The sequence below is a fragment of the Rattus norvegicus genome, chromosome 4 (assembly GCF_021556685.1).
Source record: "Rattus norvegicus strain SHRSP/BbbUtx chromosome 4, alternate assembly SHRSP_T2T, whole genome shotgun sequence".
Lineage (NCBI taxonomy): Eukaryota > Metazoa > Chordata > Mammalia > Rodentia > Muridae > Rattus > Rattus norvegicus.
Window position 1 is genome coordinate 117,276,737 of NC_141537.1, and position 25,839 is coordinate 117,302,575.

At 46.9% G+C, this 25,839-nt stretch overlaps 1 protein-coding gene across 1 annotated transcript; it reads right to left on the bottom strand.

The window, feature by feature from the left end:
- Positions 1–1,056: 1,056 nt before the first annotated feature.
- Positions 1,057–25,839, bottom strand: Actg2 (actin gamma 2, smooth muscle). The gene is given in 9 exon segments (NM_012893.2): positions 1,057–1,276; positions 4,101–4,282; positions 7,427–7,618; positions 8,334–8,495; positions 10,356–10,440; positions 10,829–10,939; positions 15,152–15,280; positions 15,636–15,797; positions 25,797–25,839. Coding segments are annotated over 8 exon segments (1,131 nt in total). The 5' UTR covers positions 15,762–15,797; positions 25,797–25,839; the 3' UTR covers positions 1,057–1,132.

The following is a 25,839-nucleotide window of genomic DNA, read 5'->3' on the forward strand; positions in this document are numbered from 1 at the left end:
TCTGGGAAATAGACCCTAAGACTGCATTCCAAGAAGGCTTTGAAACACGTTCTCTATCCCACTCACTCACAGAACTCAAGTGTGAGCTACTGCCTAAGAATTTGAGGTCTCTCCTCTTGGCCACTGGCCCCACTGCCTTTAAGTTTGTATGTTTGCAATGACTGGGGGCCAGGACAAGGCCAAGAAGATGAAGAAAAGGACATCCAGCAGAAATGAGTGCCTACTTCTGATACTAACTAGCATGATGGCCTAGTCACTAGTGAGTTAGCTGTGACAAGGGACTCCCCATAAATGGAAGCCCAGAGGAGTTAAGGTCTTGGGGAAGCCTTCCTAGAACCAAGGAAACTCAAGTATATTTGGCACCAAAGCTAGTCTACAATGCCATTTTATTTTCATTCCTTGAACGTCAGCAAGAACAAGAACCACATATCTGGCAATGTGGGAATAAGAAAACTCAGGCTTTCAGAAATGTGAGTCCTTGTCAGTGATGTGGGGATAATTATAGCATCTACTTCTCAGGAGCAGTGTTGGGAATTAGAAATGTCTCATGAGGGACTCAAGAGATGGCTCAGTGGGTAAGAGCACTCGTTGCTCTAATAGAACACCTGGACTTTGCCATCCTTATTGGTGGCTCATGGTGACTGTAACTTCTGCTCCGTGGGATCCTGTGGTCATTGTAGGCACCTGCATTCACATGCACATGTACCCACACAAACACATAATTACAACAATAACAACAACAACAACAACAGGCTAGAGAGATGGTTCAGTGGTTAAGAGCACTGGTTGCTCTTACAGAAAACCCAGAATCATTTCTTAGCATCTGCATGACAGCTCACAACCATCTGTAACTCAGGTCACAGGGGATGCAATGTCCTTCCTGGGTACTGCACACATGAAGCACACAGAAATACAGGTAAAACACCCATACACAAATACATCTAACAGGAAGGGTGAGGATGAGGAGAAACAATAATGATGCCTGAAAATCCCTTAGCATTGTTTGTGAGACACACATAGGAGCAACCAGGAACAAAAGAGCCCCACACAGAGAAATAAGGCTTGAAGGTTTTAATGATCTGTGACTGGTGACAGCAGTCTTGCAGGGATCCCCAGAGAAGGCCCTGTGACTTTAGAAGCATTTCCTGTGGACAATGGAGGGCCCCGCTTCATCATACTCTGGCTTGCTGATCCACATTTGCTGGAAGGTGGAGAGAGAAGCCAGGATGGAGCCTCCAATCCAGACTGAGTACTTCCGCTCCGGAGGAGCGATGATCTGCAAAGGGAAACGTGGCAAGTTATGACCATCCGCCCAAGACTGTGTAAGAAGTGGGGTACAGCTTTGCATGCTGTGGCCTCAGATACCGGGGAGCTTCAAAAGTAGGTGCTCAAATGAGCAGAAGCATTCTAAACCATCCAGATCAACACAAGATCCCATATCAAAAAACAACAAACAAAAAATAAACAAAAATGAGCAAGGATGGGTTCGGTCCCCAGCTCCGAAAAAAAAAATGAGCAAGGAGGGTCTTAGCCCACTCCCGAAAAGGGCAGCCTTTGTGGTCAGAACCAAAGGATGGGAACCGGAGGGCTGGCGTGGTAGCTAAGAGCACTTGTTGCTCTTGCAGGGGACCTGAGTTCTGTTCCCAACGTCCACACAGCAGCTCACACAACCTTCTGTAACCCCAGTTCCATGAGGTACATTGTGTAGGCAAATACACATGTAAAATGAATAAATTTAAAAATAAGTCAATAAGATAACATTGGAAGATGACTAGATTGTCACTCAAAGTATTCTCTACCTTGCCACATCCCATCTCCTCCATAGAGTGAGAGGGTTCCTCTGTCCTGTGGCTTTTGGCTGGGCCATGTGTTACGTTTTCCAATGGTTGCTAGCAGCTATGACACAAACAGGAGTGGAAATGTATTTGCATAGTCGGTCATACTCTCTGTACCTCTTCCCTCTACGAGAAGAGCCTCTCTGTTGGAGCTGCTAGTCCTTCACCCCCAGCCTTGAGATCTGAGGTGGAGGCTTGACCCGAGCTGAGTGGACCTGTAGCTGTCTGGCCGAAGCTGACCTGGAGTAGCTAACTTTCTGCTGACCCACAGCTGCATAAGCAACTATGCTCCTTGTTATGCACCACAGAGATTTTGTAGGTGTTTGTTACTCAGCAAAGCTGACCAATACCAAAATCAGTAGAGCCTTGCTTTGCCCTTGCCTGGGGTTTGGATGCATGGATGCTTTGGGCTCAGCAGGTTCCACTCTCAACTTTATGCCAGTCTCTTAAACCTTTTGAACTTCCGTTGGCAATGGCCACTTATGTCTGGGAAGCTCTCCTTTTTCATCCTTCCCACATTTTAGACAGCTTTGAACTTCCACTCACTTTCTAATTTTTGAAGTGCCTAAAGTGCTTTTGTTAATTTTTTTTTCTTTTTTTTCGGAGCTGGGGACTGAACCCAGGGCCTTGTGCTTGCTAGGCAAGCACTCTACCACTGAGCTAAATCCCCAACCCCTTAATTTTTTTTGAGATAGGGTCTCACATACCCTTAGCTGGCCTTGAATTGCTTGCATATCCAAGGATGACTTTGAATTCCTGATCCTGCAGCCTCTATTTTCTAGTGTCAAGATTACATGTGTATCACCAATCTACCCCTCAACTCGATTGATTGATTGATTGATTGATTGATTGATTGACTGACTGACTGACTGACTGTGGGGGCTGTGGAGTGTGGTGGAGGTATATACAGGCTGGGATGCTTCTGTCGAAGTCTGAGAACAGCCCACTGGGGTCAGTTCTCTCCTTTCATGCAGATCCTGGGAAGTGAACTCAGGCCCTCAGGCTTCGTTGGCAGGGCACTTTTAAAAAATTCTTCTCAAAACAAGGTCTTACTATGTCGATTTAGCTGTCCTAGGACTCACTGTGGAGACAGATTCGCTTTGAACTCAGAAATCTGCCTACCTCTGCCTGCCAAGTGCTAGGACTAAAGGCCTGAACCACTAGGCCTAATTGCTGCTTCTTCTTCTTCTTCTTCTTCTTCTTCTTCTTCTTCTTCTTCTTCTTCTTCTTCTTCTTCTTCTTCTTCTTCTTCTTCTTCTTCTTCTTCTTCTTCCTCTTCTTCTTCTTCTTCTTCTTCTTCTTCTTCTTCTTCTTCCTCTTCTTCTTCTTCTTCTTCTTCTTCTTCTTCTTCTTCTTCTTCTTCTTCTTCTTCTTCTTCTTCTTCTTCTTCTTCTTTTTTTTTAAGTTTTTAAGCCCTCAATTCTTAAAAAAAATCTACTAACAGTAAAGGCCCCAGAAGTCCTTGAGAGATCTCTGTGAGTATTTGGAGACCAGAAGCCAGGGGTGTCACCAGACAAATGGGATCCCTTTCCGTCAAGCTCCCTGAGATTAATTGTTGTCATGAGAGGTATCATGGGGGACATTGCAATCACAGTGGTCAGTAGATCATAGTTTCCTAGCCAAGGTCTAGAAAATGTTCCTGGGAGTTTGAAGTGACAGCCAGCCCAGCCCCATGGCCACACATCCCCTGTCTAGAACTTTCTATCTTTTTTTCCTGGTCAGGCACACGCGCGCTGTGTGTGTGTGTGTGTGTGTGTGTGTGTGTGTGTGTGTGTGTGTGTGTGAGAGAGAGAGAGAGAGAGAGAGAGAGAGAGAGAGAGAGAGAGAGAGAGAGAGGGAGAGAACAAACATATCTGATCTTGAACTCAGTGTGTAGGTAGACCAGGCTATCCTGGAACTCACAGAGATTCACCTATGTAAACCACCATGCCTGACCCAGCAGTAAGTGCTCTTAATGGCAGAGTCATTTCTTTAATCCCAATCACTTTCTTTTCTTCCTTCCTGCTTCCTTCATCCTAATTTTTCTTTCAACTTCTTCAATATTGTCACCTCGAATTCTTTCAATGTCTTCTCGTAAGATGTCTGTGTTATGGACTTAGCCATCCTAAGATTATCTTCATTCTATAGTGGCTCTAAGGAACATCAGCCCAGGAGGATAAAGATGACCAGGAGACCACCAATCTCCAAGGCCCAGTAACATCTCCCACATAGGCAGGTCTTTGTTTATAGAGCAGCAAAAGGGAAGTGGGGTAAGGCCCAACCGACCTTGATCTTCATGGTGCTGGGAGCCAAGGCTGTGATCTCCTTCTGCATCCTGTCAGCAATCCCAGGGTACATGGTAGTGCCCCCAGAGAGGACATTGTTAGCATACAAATCCTTGCGGATGTCAATGTCACACTTCATGATGGAATTGTATGTTGTCTCATGAATTCCAGCTGACTCCATGCCTAGGGGAGGTTACAGAGTTTAGTCAACACCCATGCCTTCAGAAATGTAGCTCATACTGGGCATAGGGCTCACCCTTGTAATGACAGGCATACGGGAGGCTGAGGTAGGAGAGCCGATAAACTCAGGGCCAGCCTGAGTTGCAGAGTGTATATATATATATGTCCAGCCCTTAGATCCTCCTCCGTTGCAGTTGATCAACTCTCAACTGGATTACAAACTTAGAAACCTTTACTGATCATGGCCCCATCCATAGTTCCTCATGCCTCAGCTGATGTTTCTCACTGTTGTCCAAGGCACATTTCTGAAGCATCCTACTTCCTTCCAGAGCTTTAAGGAGCTGTAATTCATAGGCTACAAAGTTAACCCTTTTAAAGTTCAGTAGTGGAGTTGGAGAGATGGATCAGTGGTTAAGAGCACTGACTGGTCTTCCAAAGGTCCTGAGTTCAAATCCCAGCAATCACATGGTGGCTCACAACCATCTGTAATGAGATCTGATGCTTTCTGGTGTATCTGAAGATATAGCTACAGTGTACTCATATGTAATAAATAAGTAAATCTTTAAAAAAAATAAAGTTCAGTAGTTGTTACTATATCTACAGTTGGGCAAGTGCCACCATGATATCAATTTTTAAAGACAAGATGGCCTTGAATTCACTGTGCAGCTGAGGATGATCTTAAATTAAATTCCTGATCTTTCTAGTTCCACAGTCCAAGCACTGGGATTACACAGGTATGCTACCACACCCAGCTCTAGAGCATTTTAATGGCTCTAGAGAAATTCCAAGGCCATGAGCAGCCATTTCCCGTTTCCCACTTCAACTCTCCTCAAGAAAATGGTTTCCTTTGGCAAGTATTGTCATTTAGTCCTTGTCATAGTATTGTCACAGTATTTGCTGGTAACTACAGATCACCATTTCCACATTTAAAGCATTCATTGTTGGTCTTATTACTTTATTTATGGGTCTGAGTATGGGTTTTGTACGTGTGAATAAATGCCTGTGGAGGTCAGAAAAGGGAGTCAGATTCCCTAGAACTGGTGCTATAGGCTGTTAGAAGCTGCCATGAGGCTGCTGAGAATTGAACCTGGGCTCTCTGGAAGGAATCATTTAGTGCTCATAAACGGTGAGCCATCTCTCTGGACCACACCCCATTATTTCCATTTTTGTAGAAGAGAAAGCTGTAGCTTGAAGAAGGTGGTATGACAGTGTGACAGTGCCTGGAGGCACAGGATCAGCATGGAAACTGACACCAGATTCACCTATACCACTGTCCAGACACAGGCCTCTGTGACCTAAATGCTAAGTGATACAGAAGTGGTCTAAAATATCTCCAGCTGTTCCTTTCCTTTCCTTTCCTTTCCTTTCCTTTCCTTTCCTTTCCTTTCCTTAGGGTTTTTTTTTTTTCTTCTGGAGCTGAGGACCGAACCCAGGGCCTTGTGCTTGCTAGGCAAGCGCTCTGCCACTGAGCTAAATCCCCAACCCCTTCCTTCCTTCCTTCCTTCCTTCCTTCCTTCCTTCCTTCCTTCCTTCCTTTCTTTCTTTTAGACTTTCTCTGTATAGCTTTGGCTGTTCCTGAACTCACTCTGTAGACCAGGTTGGATTTGAACTCACAGAGATTCAGCCACCTTTATCTCCCAAGTGCTGGGATTAAAGGGTCGAGCTATCACTGCACATCCCATCCTGTTTCTTTTCTTTATTTGATTTATTTACTCTTCTATTCAAAATTATGTTTTTATCTAATAGTTTATGTAATCATTTATGTCTCTTCTTGGGAAAATTTAAGGCAGATAAAAGTAACAGAGTGCCCGTGAGTCCAGGTGTTTCTCTTTCCAAATCCCATCCACTTCTCTGCCCTGCACCCTTCCACCCTGCCTCCTCCACCCTGTACCCTCTGTCCTGCACCCATCTGCCCTGCTTTCTTCTGTCTTATAACTCTCTGCCTTGACCTCCACCCTGGATTGTTGGAACAGCTCTTTCTGAAAGTATCTCTTACCCTTAGAAACTGAGCTTTTACTAGACCTTGCAACCACATTAATAATATGTCTTGAGATGATTTAAAACTATATACTGGATCTGCTGTGGTGAAGTGTACTCAGCCTGTCTAACAATGTCATCAACCTTACTATTCTTAGGACTTTTTATGTAATCTCTTTTTACAACATAAGCTAAGTGCATAGCTTTAATCCTAAACTATGTATGCTTTCATGCCCATGATACAGAATTGTGTGTGTGTGTGTGTGTGTGTGTGTGTGTGTGTGTGTGTGTGTGTGTGTGTGTTGGTAACTATTTTCTGAAGCAATATGAGGATTTGGGTTGATAATATCTGTGGTGGTTTGAATAGGTTTAGCCCCCTATAGACTTATGTGTTTGAATGCTTGGCCCGCAGGGCGTGACACAATGAGGAGGTGTGGTCTTATTGGAGGAAGTGTGTCACTCTGGGCTTGGGCTTTGAGACCTTCCTCCTAGCTGTTTGAGGAGTCAGTCTTCTCCCGTTTGCCTTCAGAACAAGATGTAAAACTCTCAGCGCTTCCAGTACCATGTGTGCCTGGATGCTGCCCTGCTTCTCGCCATGATATAATGAACCGAACCCCTGAACCTGTAAGCCAGCCCCAATTAAATGTCCTTCATAAGAGTTGCCTTGGTCGTGGTGTCCGTTCACAGCAATGGAAACCTTAACTAAGACAGCATCTGTGTGTGGTTCTGCGTGTTATTCTGGGTTATTTGGGGTCAGCAAAATAACTTCTTTCCCTTGAAAACTGTTAAGGATTTCTGTAAAGAATTCCTCATTCCCTGTCCACACTATATGTTCTGTGCTGTTCCGTAAATACAGAGAGAAACTTTTTCTAGGCACTGGCACCAGACAGGCACCACACACACCAGACAGATGACAGACTGAACGCAGGCTACAGACACTGGACAGATGGAAGACAGGGAGAATTCAAATTTGGGCCCACTTTTGGCCTAAACTACTTCAAGAGGAAGATTCTTTTCGTCCTTTAATGTGGAGCTGAATTACTGTCCCCTCTACTCCACACCCTCTGTCCTGCAACCCTCACCCTGCGCTCCGTATCCTCGTCCCATTCTACCTCGGACCCCTGTGCCCTGCCCCCAAGTGACGAGCGGGCTTTGCGGGCAGCACCTCACCAATGAAGGAAGGCTGGAACAGGGTCTCCGGGCAGCGGAAGCGCTCATTGCCAATCGTGATGACCTGCCCATCAGGCAACTCGTAGCTCTTCTCCAGGGAAGAAGACGAAGCCGCCGTGGCCATCTCATTCTCAAAATCCAGGGCTACGTAGCACAGCTTCTCCTTGATGTCTCGCACAATTTCTCTCTCAGCTGGAAGGCGCAGAAATGGCAAAGTGGTTCCTGGGCTCTGCAAGCTCTGCCTTAACAGATGTTCTCCAGGAAACTTCTAGTCTACTCTGAGTCCAGCCTTAGGAAGAGCATAGAACTCCCCCAAAGCTCCATGCTGGGCTAATGTCCCATTCCTCAAAAAGGCTCGATTCTCAAGCCGGAAGCCGAGGGATTTTCTTTCCACTCTGTCATTTTGTGCTGACAATGCCACAGGTGCTCCTGCGGTCCTTACAGGCACATTACGGGGCAGACTTGGACTTACCCCTGATGACCTGACAGAATCTAAAAAAAAATTACTACCAAAAATTCCTACTTAACCTAGGCAAGCCTCATGACCCCGCTCCTTTTAGGTCATTTTATATCATTTGTTCTCGGATACCAGACACCTCCAAGGAGAAAAGGATGTCACCGGTTCTCCAGTACAGCCAAACATTGTTGAAACCCCAGGGCTGCATCAACATGAACACAAGCAGTGGGTGCTGGGAGAAGGGAATGCCTAGAAGGTTCTCCTCCCCAGAGCGTCTCCAGGGGGAACCTTCATCCTCCAACTAGGGTGTCTTAACACTGCGGGGCTTCCCAGTTCACCCCAAGACAGCCTAAGGACAGAGCCACAGGATTCCTGCCAGTCCTAAGAACTTCTGGTCCTGGATGAGATGGGAGTTTGAGCTCAACTCTGAAGGAGGAAAGGGGCAGGTACCTGTGGTCACAAAGGAATAGCCTCTTTCTGTGAGAATTTTCATGAGGTAGTCTGTGAGATCCCGTCCAGCCAGGTCAAGACGCATGATGGCATGGGGCAGTGCATAGCCCTCGTAGATGGGGACATTGTGGGTGACGCCATCCCCTGAATCCAGGACGATGCCTGTGGACAGAGAAGACAAACCTTATTTTCATCTGTCTGTTTCTGGGGTCTGTTACTGAGTGATTTTCCATGATCATATTTTCTTTCTGGCATGAGTACTCTCAGTTGTGTGTGTGTGTGTGTGTGTGTGTGTGTGTGTGTGTGTGTGTGTGTGTGTGTTTTCTTCTCCTAAAGGAGAAGATTGGTTTCTAGAAGGCAAGAACTGTCTCAATATCTTGGATCCCTTGAAATGCAGACATGGTAAGGGATACTTGTCAAATTACCTTAAGTCTAGACCGCACACTCTGTTGTTTTTCACATTTAGACTACATCCTTCTCTGAGGATGTCAGAGCCCCCAGAGTTGGAGCTGCCTAACGTGAGTGCTGGGAATTGAACTCAGGTCCTCTGCAAAAGCAGTGTATGTATGCTCTTACCTGTTGAGCCACCTCTCCAGTTGAGTATGCCTATTGTTTTATACAGACTTTGTGGGAAAACCCTGGAGGGATGAGTGCTCAGGAAAGCAGTGAACATATGAAAAGAATACATTTTAAACAGCTTTTATTACAGTGCTCAAGTTCCTATTGAGGACTGCGGGCTCTCCTGCCTGCTGGGCATCCTTCTATATGGAGGTCACCTGCTTACATAACCGTCATCGTAGGTTCTGCTGTTCCTGAGGCAAAGGCGTGGTGAGGACATGTGGGTAAGCTGCCTGGCATGACCAGGAAAGGAAAACAGCTCTTGCTGCATGTATCAATTATGGCTTGTATATGGAAATTCTTTCCAACTGTATAAGCAGGCTCACACTCAGCCTGCTCCAAGGGCACTCATTTGTTCTTTCCCTGGTCATGGCGTTCCTTTTGATCTAAGCACGCACCTCTGTAGGAGCCCGACTTGACCCTACCTTCCCTGCTGTAGTGAACATTCTATTGGTAAAGTGTCACGTGGTGTTCGAGTTCACTGAAAAACTGGCTCTGGAAGTAGAGTTCCTCTCCTCCAGTTCAGCTTTAAGTGTGTCTGTCTCAAACTGCCTTCCAAGGCCCTGTCTGCAGATGGGCTGGCCCTGACTCAGCGCAGGAAGAGAAGAGAACAGAAGAGTAAAGGCACCATGTCCATGTGGATAGCTAGAAACTAAGCCACTCCCAACGAAGGTTTCTACTGTTTGTCCCACAGTAAAAAAAAAAAAAAGTGCCTGCAGTGGGAAAGGGAAGCCGGAGGGTCAGCTATGGAGAGAAACTCAGAGACCTCAGCTGACTGCTTCAACTTCCCTGGTCAGTTTCTGTTGGACGTTTCTAAGCTCCCAGTTTGATGATTTCAGGTATCTGCTGTTACTTGTTCTTTTACTCGGAGGTGACTTTGCCCAGGACTCTCTACTGGGGACTCCAGCTGACTGCCCCAGTGGGGCCTCCCTGGCTGATTTCTACTGGATGTTTTGAATATCCAAGCTAACTATGTTTTGTTATCTATTGATCTATCCGTCTCTGGCTATTTATTCTTTTTCTTTCTTTGGTTTGCTATAAACTTGCCACAGACCCCGTCTTCCTTCCTTCCTTCCTTCCTTCCTTCCTTCCTTTCTTTTTTTTTTTTTTTTTTTTTCGGAGCTGGGGACCGAACCCAGGGCCTTGTGCTTCCTAGGTAAGCGCTCTACCACTGAGCTAAATCCCCAGCCCCCCTTTCTTTCTTTCTTTCTTTCTTTTTTTCTTTTCTTTTTTTCAGAGCTGGGGACCAAACCCAGGGCCTTGCGCTTGCTAGGCAAGAGCTCTACCACTGAGCTAAATCCCCAACCCCAGACCCTGTCTTTCAAAACAGAAGGTATGGCCACAACAGATCATTTTCAGGACTGCGAAGGAAAACCTGGAGCCAAAAAGAGGAATGCTACTGACCTGTGGTGCGGCCAGATGCATAGAGCGAGAGCACAGCTTGAATGGCAACATACATGGCAGGAACATTGAAGGTTTCGAACATGATCTGGAAGGACAGCAAAGAGGGAAGGACTGTCTGAAAAACACCACAGCGTCTCCTGGCCTACAGAATGGTCTGTAACTTCATTTTTTTTTTTTTTTTTTTTTTTTTTGGAGCTGGGGACTGAACCCAGGGCCTTGCGCTTGCTAGGCAAGCGCTCTACCACTGAGCCAAATCCCCAACCCCGGTCTGTAACTTCATTAAAGGCAAGAACTATGCCAACTCAATGGTCCTTCTTTATCCCATATCTGCTTTCCACAGGACCTACCTTGGTGTACCCCCCCCCCCACCCCGGCCTCCAACTACGGCAGGTCCATTAGGACATTTTGCTGCATTGGTACACAAGGGGGAAGAAGTATCTGGCCAAGCTGGTCCCTGTGCACAGTGCTCTTACCTGGGTCATCTTCTCCCTGTTGGCTTTAGGGTTTAGGGGGGCCTCTGTGAGCAGGGTCGGGTGCTCTTCTGGTGCTACTCGCAGCTCGTTGTAGAAGGAGTGGTGCCAGATCTAGTTGAGACAAAAGCCAGATAAGCCCTGCAGACTTCCCAGGGGTCTGAAAATATCTGACTGGTGTGTCCATCTTGGAGGAGGGTGGTTAAATGCTACTCAGGACAAGGTAAATCTGGAGAGAGTGGTCAGCCCTGGGGAGTCTCTGATGGACATGGAGTCTATTCCTCCTCTCCACTCATGCCAGACACAGAGCCAGTGTGTGTGCTGACTCTGTCATTTGACCCTTCCTCTCTGTTCCTCTTCTCACTTTTCCCTGTCATTTGGTGCCTTCAGGGAAGCAGGCTGCACTCAGTTCTTATGGCTTCCCGGCTTCTGGTTGTGTTTGGCTGACAGATGGCATTGGCAAGAGGTTAGGCAGTGGAAGGAGAGAAAAGCCAGGGCGTGGCCCATAGACAGACCTCTCCAGTTATCTCACTGGACTCCCAGGACACTGCCTACCCACGCCAAGTCCCCGCAGGGGGCACTGGTAAGCCCAGAGTTCCTATGGCAACTAGTGCTCATCCAGTTCTGGTTGCCTTAATCCTGCTCACACCCCTGTACATATTTCCTCAGTCAACCTCACTAGAAGTGTGTACCGTCTTCTGCTGTGATCCTGGCACATATATGTAGGCCCAGTTCTCATTGCTTACAGGTGACCAGGCTGGTATTTGAGCAGGGTCTCTCCTCGTCAGCACTGTCATCTTAGATTAGCTCAGTCGGTGTTGTAGTGGGCAGACCTGTGCACCATGGGAGGCTTAGTGGGATCCTTAGTCTCCACCCACTGGATGTTACTTGTGGCCCAAGTTTGGTCACATCTCCAGACATTACGTGTGTGTGTGTGTGTGTGTGTGTGTGTGTGTATGTGTGTGTGTGTGTGTGTAAAGCTGTCCCTGCCTTAGAGAAGGTTTCCTCACCCACATAGGTCCACCTAGGTTCTTCAGTGCTCCAAGATGACTAGACAAGGGTCTTTACTTCAGAGGTGTTTGACAAACAGCGTCAGGAGGCTTGGGGTTTTGGTTTCTTTAGCAACAGGGCCAAATCAGACCACTGTATTCACGGGCTTTGCGGGGATGTTAGTAAACACGACAATAGGGGCTGTATATAGACTGGACTTGGTGTCTAGTTCTTCGTTTCAAAGTCTGGAGGGGAGAAAGTCCAAAAGACAAAAATGCCAAGATGCAGCTAAATCAAAGGAAGAGGTGGAAGTGATCATTGTCCGGGAGACTGGAATGGACTGGAAACAAGGTCCCCAGAGGATTCAAGGGTCCCCGAGACACGGAACGACAGGAGTACAGGCCTGGGGCTTTGAAGTCTCACAGGGAGATGGGGGACAGTAACTGGCCTCAGCGGAGGGAAGTGGGGTTGAAATATGCCTACCTCAGCTTCATGTGGGACTGTGAATGTAGGTAGAGGTGGCTTAGCTCTTTCCCAGACCTGCCGGTCGTTTAGAGTGGGTCCAAGCACTACACTTCATTTTTTCAGAGCACTGTCCCTCAAAAGTTAGAAATGTTGCCAAATTAAAATATTTGGAAATTTTATACCCATCTGTCACTAGGTAACATTTTGAAATCTTTCTTTTGTGACTCTTGTCTTTATGCTACTTGTAAATTTTTATCACGTATTCACTTCATCTCCATTATTAATATTATTACTAAATTTTGTTTTAATTAATTAATTTTGGGACAGAGTCTTTCTATATAGCCCTGGCTTGCCTGGAACTTGCTATGTAGACCAGGTTGGCCTCAAACACTTAGAAATTTGCCTGCCTCTGCCTCCCTAGTGCTGGAATAAAGGCGTGAGCCACTTACACTTGGTTGTTTTTATTTTATCTTGAAATGTTAATTCTTTTTTTTTAAAGAGTAATTTCTTTTTTTAAAAAAAGATAGATTTTTAAAAAGAGTGTGTGTGTGTTTGTGTGTGTGTATCTTGTGTATTTGTGTGTGTGTATCTGTGTGTGTGTATATGTGTGTATTTGTGTGTGTGTATTTGTGTGTGTGTTTGTGTACGTGTGTATCTGTGTGTGTATGTGTGTGTATATTTGTGTGTGTGTGTTTGTGTATGTGTGTATCTGTGTGTGTATCTGTGTGTGTGTATCTGTGTGTATTTGTGTGTGTGTGTTTGTGTGTGTATCCGTGTGTGTGTGTGTATCTGTGTGTCATGCACACAAGTGTAGGTGTCTCCAGAGGCCAGAAGACAGCATTGGATCCCCTGGTGCTGGAGTTATAGGTGTCTGTGGGGCACCTGACGTGGATGCTGGCAGCTAGATACTCAGGTCTTCCTCAAGAGCAGCCTGTGCTCTTAAGCTGCCGAGCCATCTCTCCAGCTCCAGCACTGTGTATTTTTAATGATAAACCTATACTACCTATTTATCAGTCTTTCAATATGTCTCTTGTAATATTTTTGCCATATGTTGTTTGACTTTCAGAGTTTATTTTTTGGGCACATACACTAGAAGTTAGGATTTTTTAGGAAGTCAAATCTGTTATTTTTTTCTTCTATGACAACTCTCACCAGAAAGCTTGACTAAATGTTTACACCTACCTTACTGTATCTGTATCTTTGAATTTTTATATTTAACTTTTAGATTCAAATGATACGTGTTGGAGACGTGGTATGAGGTAAGACTCTGCATGTATAAATAATTACGTGGCTACCTCAGAACAACCACCAAATTCCCATTCTGCCTTCCTTTTAAGACGTACCATGTAGGGGTTGGGGATTTAGCTCAATTGTAGAGCGTTTGCCCAGCAAGCACAAGGCCCTGGGTTCGATCCCCAGCTCTGGAAAAAAAAAAAAAGATGTACCTCGGGGAAAAAAAAAAAGATGTACCATATATACACTGTCCCGTCTGTGAGAAAATGTTTTGTTTCTTATGTTTCCAAATTAAGTTCTGGGCAATGTGTGTGGATAATGAGTGTCAGTTCCAACTCCACACGTTGGGATCACACTAAATCAATGTCCAACTTAATTTTTTTTTTCCAGAGCTGAGGACCGAACCCAGGGCCTTGCGCTTGCTAGGCAAGCGCTTTACCACTGAGCTAAATCCCCAACCCCCCAACTTAATTTTTAAAGCACTTTTGTTGAAAAGGAGGTTTGATCTGAGATGGAGGTCTTATTCTGTGACCCAGGCTGGCCTTAAATTCACAGCAAAGTGCCAATCCTCCTGCCTCAGTCTCCTAAGCTCTGGGTCTACAGGCATGAACCCCTGTACTTCAAAAGAAAGTTGCTTGTTTTTAGATCTCCAGCTTGCAAATGAAGACACTAAGGCTGGGGTTTGTACACACGCTTCTTTGCCTGTTCCTCTCCGCAGTTCGAGAGCCGTCACAGTACAGCCCAGCCTCTCTGCAGTGCGAGAGCCGTCACAGTACAGCCCAGCCTCTCTGCAGTGCGAGAGCCGTCACAGTACAGGCCAGCCTCTCTGCAGTGCGAGAGCCGTCACAGTACAGCCCAGCCTCTCTGCAGTGCGAGAGCCGTCACAGTACAGCCCAGCCTCTCTGCAGTGTGAGAGCCGTCACAGTACAGGCCAGCCTCTCTGCAGTGTGAGAGCCGTCACAGTACAGGCCAGCCCCTCCACAGTGTGAGAGCTGTCACAGTACAGGCCAGCCTCTCTGCAGTGCGAGAGCCGTCACAGTACAGCCCAGCCTCTCTGCAGTGCGAGAGCTGTCACAGTACAGGCCAGCCTTTCTGCAGTGTGAGAGCCATCACAGTACAGCCCAGCTTACCCTGAAGATGGAGAGGAGCCGTCAGCATACCACAGTAAGACAAATACTAGGAAGGTGCTGCTGACATTCCCCTAGTGATGTCACCATTGTCCCACCTCCTGCGTTATCTCATAAAACAAGTCAAAACAAAACCACCAAACCAACAGCAAACATGAGAAACTTCCAGAACTCCTAGCATATTACTTAATATTTCATCGGAGAATCGGAATTCTACATCAGCAGTTCCCTCGCCTGATCACATGGAAGGGCAAACAGGAGAGAGACCAGATCCTCAGAGGCTGCTAGAAAGCGTTAGGGACAGACAGATTATGTGGATAACTAAGACAAGGCAAATGTGGGAAGCCACTGCCGTGGTCCAGGAACAGAGGCTAAAGGTCCAGGCTGGAAATGAATAGGGAATGGGAAGGGGAGGAGGAAGGCTATAGGACAGGCACACACAGAGAGGGTGTGGTCTGGGAAGGTCGAGGTGAGCTATCTCTCTATTAAACACACTGGAGGCTTCGGATACCTTCTCCATGTCATCCCAGTTCGTGATGATGCCGTGCTCAATGGGGTATTTGAGGGTCAGGATCCCACGCTTGCTCTGGGCTTCGTCCCCCACATAGCTGTCTTTCTGGCCCATTCCCACCATCACGCCCTGTGACGAGAAAGAAAAGGAGAGATAAGTGAATCGTTGGAGGGGTCCGCACATAGAGATTTAGTCACTGGAATGTTCCCAAAGAAGAGCTGAGGAAAGGGAGCAGGAAATGGAGGTGGGCGTGACAGGAAGAGGAGGTGGAGGTTCCTCATGGGCTTTTCTGAGAGAGAACAAAGCCTATCTATATATTCAACCCCCTTATTTTATACTCTCTGCTGAAAGAGAGAGAGAGAGAGAGAGAGAGAGAGAGAGAGAGAGAGAGAGAGAGAGAGAGCGCTCAGTATAGTTCTTTCATTGAAGTTCCTATACAGCTCACTCCTGGTGGATCACAGTCTTGGGTCCAGGAACCACACACCTGATGCCGAGGGCGGCCCACAATGGAGGGAAAGACAGCCCTGGGAGCGTCGTCTCCTGCAAAGCCTGCCTTGCACAGGCCAGACCCATTGTCACACACAAGGGCGGTGGTCTCTTCTTCACACATGGTGGGCGCGGTGGAGAGAGCTGGGGGCTGGAGCACCTTTAGGGTGGAAGAGAAAAGAACGGTTGTCAAGTAAGACAGGAGATAGTCTTTGTGGCTCTGCGTCTGAGCAACTGGGTATATCTGGTCTTTGCTACTTTGTGGGTTCTTCTTTTTCCTAGTCTTTATTCCCTTCACTTTCACCCTCTAACACTCAATAGGAGAGAAGCAGGGATAGAGTGGAAAGAGAACCTTGAATCAAATTTCTTTCCTTTTGCTTCTTCTTTGACCATCCACTGCCCTAAATGACCACCAGCCCTACCTCCTCCGTGCCTTAGCACTTAGGTACCCTCTGAAAAGTTCCTGGAATTCCAAACCTCACATAATTGCACGCTTCTGCTAGAGCACAGGGCAAGTCATGATCGGCTGCTACGGACAGTTCAAACCAGCCCACATCCCTACACTGGGATTAAAATGAAAGCACTTAACAAAATTTCTGTGTTTTTAAAGAAACAAAAATTTTCTGAATTCTCAAAAATGTCACTGCAACTGGGGCTCGGTTCTAGGAGACACATAGTTTCAGCCTCATTGTCTCTGGACGTTGTGTCTCATACCCCCATTTGGCTGTTAGGCACTGAATAATGCCACCCTACATTCATACAGAATGTACATCAGTATCCCAAATGTGGCTGGGTTTAGAGATGGGTCTTTACAGAAGGGTTTAGAAGGAGGTCATAAATCCAATATGACTAGTGTCCAATATGGCTACTCCATAGGGTGGTATCTGTGTAAGAAAAGAAGATTAGAATACAGATGTATGTGGAGTGTGGACTGTGTGAAGACATGGCCAGAAGATAGTCATCTCTAAGCCAGGGGAGGGTCCCGAGGAGGAGCCAACCTTGATGCCTCTTGACCCTCAAGCTCCTAGTGTTCAGGATGGCTGGAAAACAAGTTTCTGTCCTTAAAGGCCCTCATCATCTGTGGCTTGTGTTATGACAGTTAACTAAGTAACGCATTTTGTTTTTATTTGATTTTAGTTTTTGAGAGAGGGTCTCACGATGTATACCATGTATATGTCTGTGGAGGCCAGCAGACAGATTTGGATTCCCTAGAACTGGAGTTCAGAGTGGTTTTGAGCTGCCATGTCAGTGCTGGGAACTGAACTCAGGTCCTCTGCAAAAAAGCAAGTCCTGTTAATCACTGAGCCGCCTCTCCATTTGCAGGGTCTCACTATGCGGCCTTGATTGGCCTGGAACTCTCTATGTAGTCCAAGATGGCCTCAAACTCACAGAAATTGCCCTGCATCTACCTCCTGAATGCTGGGATTAAATACACATCATAATACCCAGTTTATTATCTTTAATTTTAAAGATGAAATAGCCACAACACTTTCATTCAGAGAATTGTGAGAGTCCTTAGCAGTTATTAAACAAGTTGAGAAGCTTTATAGTATACCTAAGGCAGGATTAGTAGTTATAAGAAAAAAGAACTCTTACAAACCAATAAGTAGACAGCCCAAAGGAAAAAGAAATACTGTGAGAAGTCAGTTGACAAAGAAGGAAGGTAAAGTCCCTCCAACTGAAGACTCCCAGCCTCTCTGGCAAATCAAGTAAAATCGTGTGTGTGTGTGTGTGTGTGTGTGTGTGTGTGTGTGTGTATGCGCGAGTGCATGTGGCATGTGTACAGATATGTGCCCACGTATGTGCATGTGTGTGGGTCAAGAGACAACCTCAGGTGTTATTTCTCAGGTGCAGTTTTTTGTTTTTTTGAGATACAGTCTCTCCGTGGCCTTAAGCTCTCCAAATAGACCCGGCAGCCTGACCACTGAGCACTAAGGATCCAAATGTCTCTACTGTCTCCGTTATGCATGGAAGGAGAGAAGTTCTACAGACAACTGACTGACCCCAAACAGCCTTATGCTGAGGCCAGACGAAAAGATTATGTCTTGGGATTTTGTTCAGAAGATCAAGAAGACTAGACAGGGTCAGAGCAGAATAATTTGGGGGCTGGAAGGGTGGCTCGGGGGTTAAGAGTACTAGCTGGTACTAGGAGGTTAAGAGTGTAGCTGCTCTTACAGAGGACCTGGGTTTGGTTCCCAGCCCCCACATGGGTGCTCACATCGTCTGTAACTCCAGTTCCGGGGGAACTCCTGGGACTCAGGCATGAACATGATACACAGACAGATACGCAGGCAGGCAGAACACTCATCCACATGAAATCAAAGACTTAGATAATACACTACTACACATGTGTACAACGGGGGTGTGCGTGCTCTTTGGCATGAGGTGGAGCTCAGAGGGAACTGGGGAGTTGGTTCTCTCCTTCCACTTTTATGTGGGCTCTGAGGATTGAACTCAGACTTGGGCAGCAAATGTTTTACTCTGTGAGCCATCCTGTGAGCTTAGCCGTGTTTAAAACGATCAGAACGGAGAGCCAGCTTAATAATGAGAAGTTATTGAATAAGTTAGTTGGCTGTGAACTGCTAGAAAAGTCCACCCACCACCCAGAGGAGAAAGTGAACTACCTAATGTCAGGAGAACGGTGTCAGGTTGCTTCCGTCACGCTGTACCCAGTGCTGCCAAGTTTGGCTACGTGTGTGTGAGTGCGTGTGTGTGTGTGTGTGTGAGTGCGTGTGTGTGTGTGTGTGTGAGTGTGTGTGTGTGTGAGTGTGTGTGTGTGTGAGTGTGTGTGTGTGAGTGTGTGTGTGAGTGTGTGTGTGTGAGTGTGTGTGTGTGTGTGAGTGTGTGTGAGTGTGTGTGTGTGTGTGAGTGCGTGTGTGTGTGTGTGTGTGTACATATGAATGATTTATCATGTATTTTAAATGTTATATATACTCTATGTGGCCCATGCTTAGGGCAATTCTCCTGCTTCTACTTCCCAAGTGCCGAGATTACAGGCATGATTACATCTAGCAAAATGTATTTTTAATGTAATTTGATTTTTTAAAAGACTTGTTTATTTATTTTATGTATGTGAGTACACTGTAGCTGTCTTCAGACACACCAGAAGAGGGCATCGGATTCCGTTACAGATGGTTGTGAGCCATCTGTAATGGACCTCTGGGAGAGCAGCCAGTGTTCTTAACCACTGAGCCATCTCCCCAAGCCCTATTTTTAATTAACAAGAAAAGATTTTTTGGACTGGAGAGATATCTCAGTGGTTAAGAGCATTTGCTGCTCTTACAAAGACCCAGGTTTAGTTCCCTGCACCCACAACCACCCATAACTCCAGATCCAGGGGATCTAACACCCTTTTCTGAGCTCCTTGGGCACTGCGTGTACATGGTGCAGAGACGTACATGCAAGCAAAAACACATGTACACATAAAATAAAAATAAATATTTTAAAATCTTTACCTCGATTTTACAATTTATAGTATTACCTACTTAAACCTCAAAAATAGCCCCGGGACAATATATTTTTAAATCCCATTCTGTTGACTTGACAGTCAAGACTCAGAAAAGTTCAAGAACTCAGCCAGAGACCTCTTAGCTAGAAAAAGCGAGTGCACGGGCCTGGCATTGATCCACGACAGGTGTGGAGCCTGAGCCTGTGTTGTACTGCCCTCCCTCGCCATAGCCGTGAAAACGACATAACTTCTCCTTGTATGGCATTTTCCTTTTGCCTCCTTCTCTTTGGCAGCTCAGGCCTTCACACAAAGGGACCTCTGTTTCTTCTTCCTCTGAGCTCTTTCTGCAGCAGGACCAGGCTTACTCTTACATATAACTTGGTATCTGGTACACAGTAGGTGCACAATAAATGTTGATGAAGTGGGCCTCCTCCTAGACCTGTCTGCTCTGTGCCTGGGATACTCAAGCACTCCGCTTTCTCTCCCCAAGCTAGTTGTCCGCTGCCTGATCTAGTAAGCACGATCCTGAGGGGAAATGGGCCTTAAAAGGCAGAAGGAGGCCATGGGGTAAGGCCACGCTTCTGTGGCTATCTTCTCTAGGGCCCCTCAGCACTGTACCACTGTGTGGTTTATTTTTTATTTATTTATTTTTCCTTGTTTTTCGGAGCTGGGGACCGAACCCAAGGCCTTGCACTTGCTAGGCAACCGCTCTACCACTGAGCTAAATCCCCAACCCCCACTGTGTGGTTTATTTATGCTTCAGGCGCTTCTGACTTTTGTTCCTTTTTAACTTTGTTTTAGATTTTTTGAGTCAGAGTTCTCTGTTACAGGTAGCTTCTTTCCACTCACAGCCATCCTCCTGTCTTAGTTTCTCAAATGCTGGGATTATAGATGTTTTGCCACAAGCCTGGTTTCTCTTTGATGCCTCTCCTTTTGACAGATCTCATGTACCCCAGGCTGGTCTTGAACTTCTGATCCCCCTGCCAGCCGGCCAGTATTGGATTAAGGGTGTGTGGTGCCTGTACTCAGTTTATGCAACTCTAGGCATGGAACCCCAGGGTTTGTGCACACCTGGGTATGTTCTCTACCAACTGAGCCACATCCCGGCAGACTCCCGTTTGGCTTTCAGTGATCTTTCATCTCCTCCCTGGTTTCACCAAATCCTACCCCACCCAGCTCAGCCCCCCATCCCTCAGGCCTGGGCTTAGCTTCCTAGGCTTTCTGGCCACCAAGGCATCCACAGAGCAACTTCAAACTGTTAGCACTCATCCTTGCAATAAACCACTTTTTAAAATGTCTTTTCCAGATCTCTTCATGTTTATGTGTGTGAGTATTTTGCCTGCCTGTATGTATGTATGTATGTATGTATGTATGTATGTATGTATGTATCTATGTATCTATGTATGTATGTATGTATGTGTATCAGAAGTGTACAGTGCCTGCTGAGGTCAGAACCCCTGGAACTGGAGTTACACACGTGGCTGTGAGCTACCAGGTAACTGCTGGGAACCCAACCTTGATCTTCTGCAAGAACACTGAGCGTCTCCAACCACTGAGGCGTCCTCCAGTCCCAGAACCCCTTTCTGTGGCAGAGACAGAGGCGAGGTAGGGCCCTGAAGGCAGACGGGAGAGCTAGAGGCCCAGAAGGGAGGTGGGCCACCTCCTGCCATGTATCTGTCAGGGGGGGATTCTTGACCCTCAGTCATTTGTGGCTGATTGGAGCATAGCATCGGATCCAGAACCGAAGTAGCCATGGTTTTCAGGGGTCGCCGTGGCTTTGCACTCATGGAAAGCTGTACAGATTGTCGTGGCTGTTTCAGCGTGTACCTCATCCGCACCTCACTGAGAAATTCTCACAGTTAGATCACAGCTCTTGAGTTTTATTCTCACTCCAAAGCAGTCCTGAACCAGACAGAATGAGTACAAAGAATTGGCTCCCTCGCTGATCTCCCTGTGGACCTCAACTCAGTAGGAGGACAGGGGTGTGAGAATATCCTTGCCACTACAACGGGACAGGTTTGGCCCTGGTTGTCTCACCTCTCCTTATTGACCCTTATCCTCCCTGGGACTCTGTCTCCCAGCTCTGCCCCATTTCCCTCCTTAGACTCCAGTTTCTTCCACCTGTCATCCAGGAAAACAATTAGGGTCTGGAAAGAAGGCCCTGGGGTTGGGGATTTGGCTCAGTGGTAGAGTGCTTGCCTAGCAAGCGCAAGGCCCTGGGTTCGGTTCCCAGCTCCGAAAAAAAAGAAAAGGAAAAAAAAAAAAAGAAAAAAAAGAAAAAGAAGGCCCTGTGGTAAGGGGCACTTGCTGTGCTTGCAGAGGACCTGAGTTCACTCCCAATCACCCACACAGTGGCTCACACTGTGACTCCAGTTTCACAGGATCCTATGCCCTCTTGTAACCTCTGAGGGTGCCCGGCACACACATGGTAAATAAATTCAGGCGAAACATCCTATGCATAAAGCAAAACAAATAAATCCTTAAAAACCATAAAAAATACTTTCCAAAAAAAGAACATGGGTTAAACATACATAAGGGTATTAAAGGGCTGTGCAGATTTTAACACAGGACATGCAAACTCTGGCCTATTTCTCATAGATTGAACGTTAAAATGCTTTTTATATTTTCTGAGTGGTTGAAGGTAGGCTTGGTAGATGGCTCAGTGGGCAAAGTGCATGCTGTGAATGTATTCGGACATTAGCTTAGATCTCTTGTTCCACAGAAAATCCAGGGTTGCTGCCAGCTCCCCCGAAATCCCAGTTCTGGGCAGATGGAGCTGGGAGAACCCCCAGAGTGAGCTTACTGGCCATCCTGCCAAGCTAGCAGAGTCAGCTCCAGGTTCAGTGAGAGATTCGGTCTCAAAAATAAAATAGAAAATGCTAGAGGACACCAAATGCCAACCGATCGATGACCACCACAGGCATACATGTGCCACCATAAGGGCGCATGCACATATACCTGCACACACGTGTACACACACACACACACACACACACATACACACACATACACACACATACACACACATACACGCACATACAAACACGAACATGCACATGCACACACACATAGACACACACTTACACATATACACATATACTAACACACATGCCTGCAAATAAGAATAAAAAGTTAAAAATAAAAAAGAAGCGTATTTTCTTTTTAAAATGGTTGAAGGAAAAGCAATGGAAGACTAATAGCTCCTGATCTGTGAAGGTTATGTAAGATTCAGGGTTTGTGCCTATGAGTATTTATTTTATCCCTCTGCCAGACTGCCCTGCGGTCACTATGTAGCTGAGTGCAACCTTGAATTCCCTGCTCCTCCTGCCTCCGCCCCCAGAGCTGAAATCACAGGAGTGAAGTCCTAACTCCTCTGCAAATCATCTCACTGGGGCCCAGGCACAGCAGTCTCTGCCCTCGTGGCCCGAGATTCCTTTTGTGGGCTGAGGGTGGTGGTGACAGACCTTCAGACCTCCAAAGCCTAAAAGCTGGCCCTCTGGGCATCTTCAGAAAATTCTGCCACCCCTTTTCCTCAGGCGTCACAAGTATAAAATGTTTTATTAGCCTCTCAGGCTTCGCTCTCAACACTAACTCCTGGGATGGAGCTTAGCCCACTGAAAGAATTCCCCTAGATTCCAGAAACCAATGGCTACGGAAAAACCAATTCATGCCGGTTTCCCAAGACCTTCCCATTTTAGCAGAGAGTTTCGTCCCTGAGAAGGAGGGCTCTGGGTGGTAGGATTTCAAAGGACACTTTGGGTATCTAGTTGGAGTGAGGGCTTCGGGTGACATGTAGGCGCCTGCCAGTTTGCCCTCAACTGACTGACGTAGAAACATGCTGCTGTAGTTGAGTGTATCCCAAAAGCCCTATGCTAAAGTTTTATTCCTGGGGGTCGTCTTTAGAAGGCGGGGCTGAGTCCCTCGGGTGTTCCCTTGAAGAAGGCTGTAGAACGTGGCTTTCCCTCACTCTTGTCTCCCTTGCCTGTGGAGTAAGCAGTTTTTCCTCTGGCCTGCATTCCCATCAGGACTTGCAGGCCAAAGCAACCGGATCAATTTGATCACAGACTAGAACCTTCAAAACCAGCAGCTAAAATAAACCTTTTTTTGTTTGTTTGTTTGTTTGTTTATAACTTATCTATCTCAGGTGATTCACTATATGGATAGAAAGGTCCCTGACACACACATGACCAGAAAGGCTAGCAGAAAGGAGTCATTTCTCCCACTTGTCACAGTGGGAGGCCAGTGGCACTCTGAGTTCAGGGAGTCTTTACCAGAATCATAGCTGGTCATACAATTAAACATGGTGGTGCCTAGTTCAGTCCTAGTACTTAGGAAGCAGATGAATCTCTGTGAGTTGAGGCCAGCCTGGTCTACACAGGGAGTTTCGACCAGCAAGGGCTACATAATGAGATCCTGTCTCAAAAGAAAAACATGACTTCTGGTTGGAAATATTTCTTATTGATGGATTGGTTGATGGACCGGTTTGCTGGCTTTCTGTTTTTGTTTCTGTTTATTTGTGGAAGTGTCTCATGTAGCCCAGGTTGACCTTGACCTCACTACATGGTTGGGATTACCCTACCTCTAGATCCCCCCAACCCCCAGTGCTGGATCACAGGAGTGTATAATCACATGTAAGATGGCTATACCTACTCTTCTGCTCCTCATCCAGCCTCCCACCCAGGGTCTCAGTTCAGCTCTTGGCTAGACCCTTCTTCTGACCTCCAGATGTGTTGATCGAGCTCTATGAAATGTATGCAGCCTGTGGTATCTAAGCCATTCTGCCGGGATGACTGACGACATCAGCTCTGGCTGGAGCTATACTCAGAGAGGCATTCCACCCTCGCCAGAACCCAGAGCCTCGTGCTCTCAACATTCCCTCCTAACTGACCATAGCCCTCTTTGACTCTCCCTCCACACCACCCACACGGTGGTGGCACGTCTGCCCTGTGCCAGTCTTCTCAGCCTCCAGAGCAGTCCCTCCACAGGATAAACTCTTGCTGTTCACTTTAACCCCTTCTGTGCTACCCCACTGCTCCTTTCTTACACTTAGCATCTAACAACCGTAGGACCACCTATCCCTCTAAAGTTCCTAGGCCTTGAAATCTAACTGGAGTGGAGTGGAGGCTCTCTGTGCCCCCAGGCTTCCTTTTTTATTTTTGACCGGGACTGTCCTCTGGAGGACTCAGCTCAGGCACGATTCCCCAAGGAAGCCTTTCCTCCCCGCCTACAGCTTAAATGAGGAGCCTCTCCTGGGCTTTACCCTTTCCCACATTTAGATACTCCATTGCGATTCTATTTTTTTCTCTCTCTCTCTTTTTTTTTTTTTTCGGAGCTGGGGACCGAACCCAGGGCCTTGTGCTTGCTAGGCAAGAGCTCTACCACTGAGCTAAATCCCCAACCCCGTGATTCTATTTTTAATCATATTTTATTTTCATACAGTATTTCATAAAGTTTGGGCTAGCCTTAAACTTACTATGTAGGCAAGGATGACCTTGAACTGATCCTCTGGTCTTTCCCTCTCAAGAGCTAGGAACATAGGTGTGCGTCATCACACTCCCCATGATGATGCTTAAGCTTGAGAATGCAAGGCTAGAGCCTAGCCACATTGGGCTGGGAGCTATACTCTACACATTTAGTCCTCACTAGGGAGGTATTCTGGGTACTCACGCTATTGGGCGAGCACATGGAGGTCACTTGGTAACGCTGGGTACTAAGCTGCTGGCCTCCAAGACCTGACCCCAGTCTGCTCCACCTGGATACAGCTCACAAAAGTGGTGGGGGCCTGTGCATGTGCACACATGTGTGCGCGTGTGTGTGCCTGTGCTTATGTGTGTGTATGTGCGTGTGCATGTGTGTGTGTGTGTGTATGTGTGTGTGTGCGTGTTGCAGGGATGGTGGTCTTGACATGTTACTTCATAGCTGGTGTGAGTCGCTTTGTTTTGTTTGACACAGAGTCTCTCACTGAGGCCCAGGTTGTCCTGGAACTCACTAAGTAACACAGGCTGGCCTTGAGCTTTGGGCAGTTTACCTGCTCTGGACTCCCTAGCACTCAATACAAGCATGGGCCACCATGAACTGCAAGTGTGCATCTTTTAGAAGAGCTGCTTAATTGCCCAGAGCCTCAGTGACCTAATCAGAGGAGAACAAGTTAGCTGCCTTGTAGCCCTAAAATGTAAGAAAGCCACAGGGCATTTGCTTCTCCCTCATGTCTGACTTTCCTCATCCCACGATGACCTTACGGCTTTCCCTCCATTCTCCTCAGCTAAGCACAAATTGGAGGAGAGAGAGAGAGAGAGAGACCATCCAAAGCCAAATGCAGGATGTCCCTTCCTATTCCCAATACTGGTAGCTCATGGATACCAGGGCCACTGCTGTCTATGGCCTGAATACCCAAGAGGAAGCTGCTTTTTTGAGGTTTCCCCTAAAACAGGCTCCTTGACATGCTGACCTTTGGTAAGGAGAATGGGACATGTCCCGGAGGAGCCATACCGTGGGGCTCCCGAAACTGTCCTGTCCCCAGGCTGCCCCATGCATGACCAGAAATACCCTTTCCCATCAGGCAGCAGTGTGTTCCAGGCACCACTGCCACCAAGGGCCTGACATGTCATCTGGGCCAGTGTCATAGAAACCAAGCGAACCTGGAGTTCTACAGGCACGCAAAGCCTGGCTGACCCCAAAAGGAAGAGGCAGCAAAAGGAAGGCAGTACTCACCAAGGGTGTGAGAAGTCCTTCTCCGAGAGACTGAGGGCCGTGG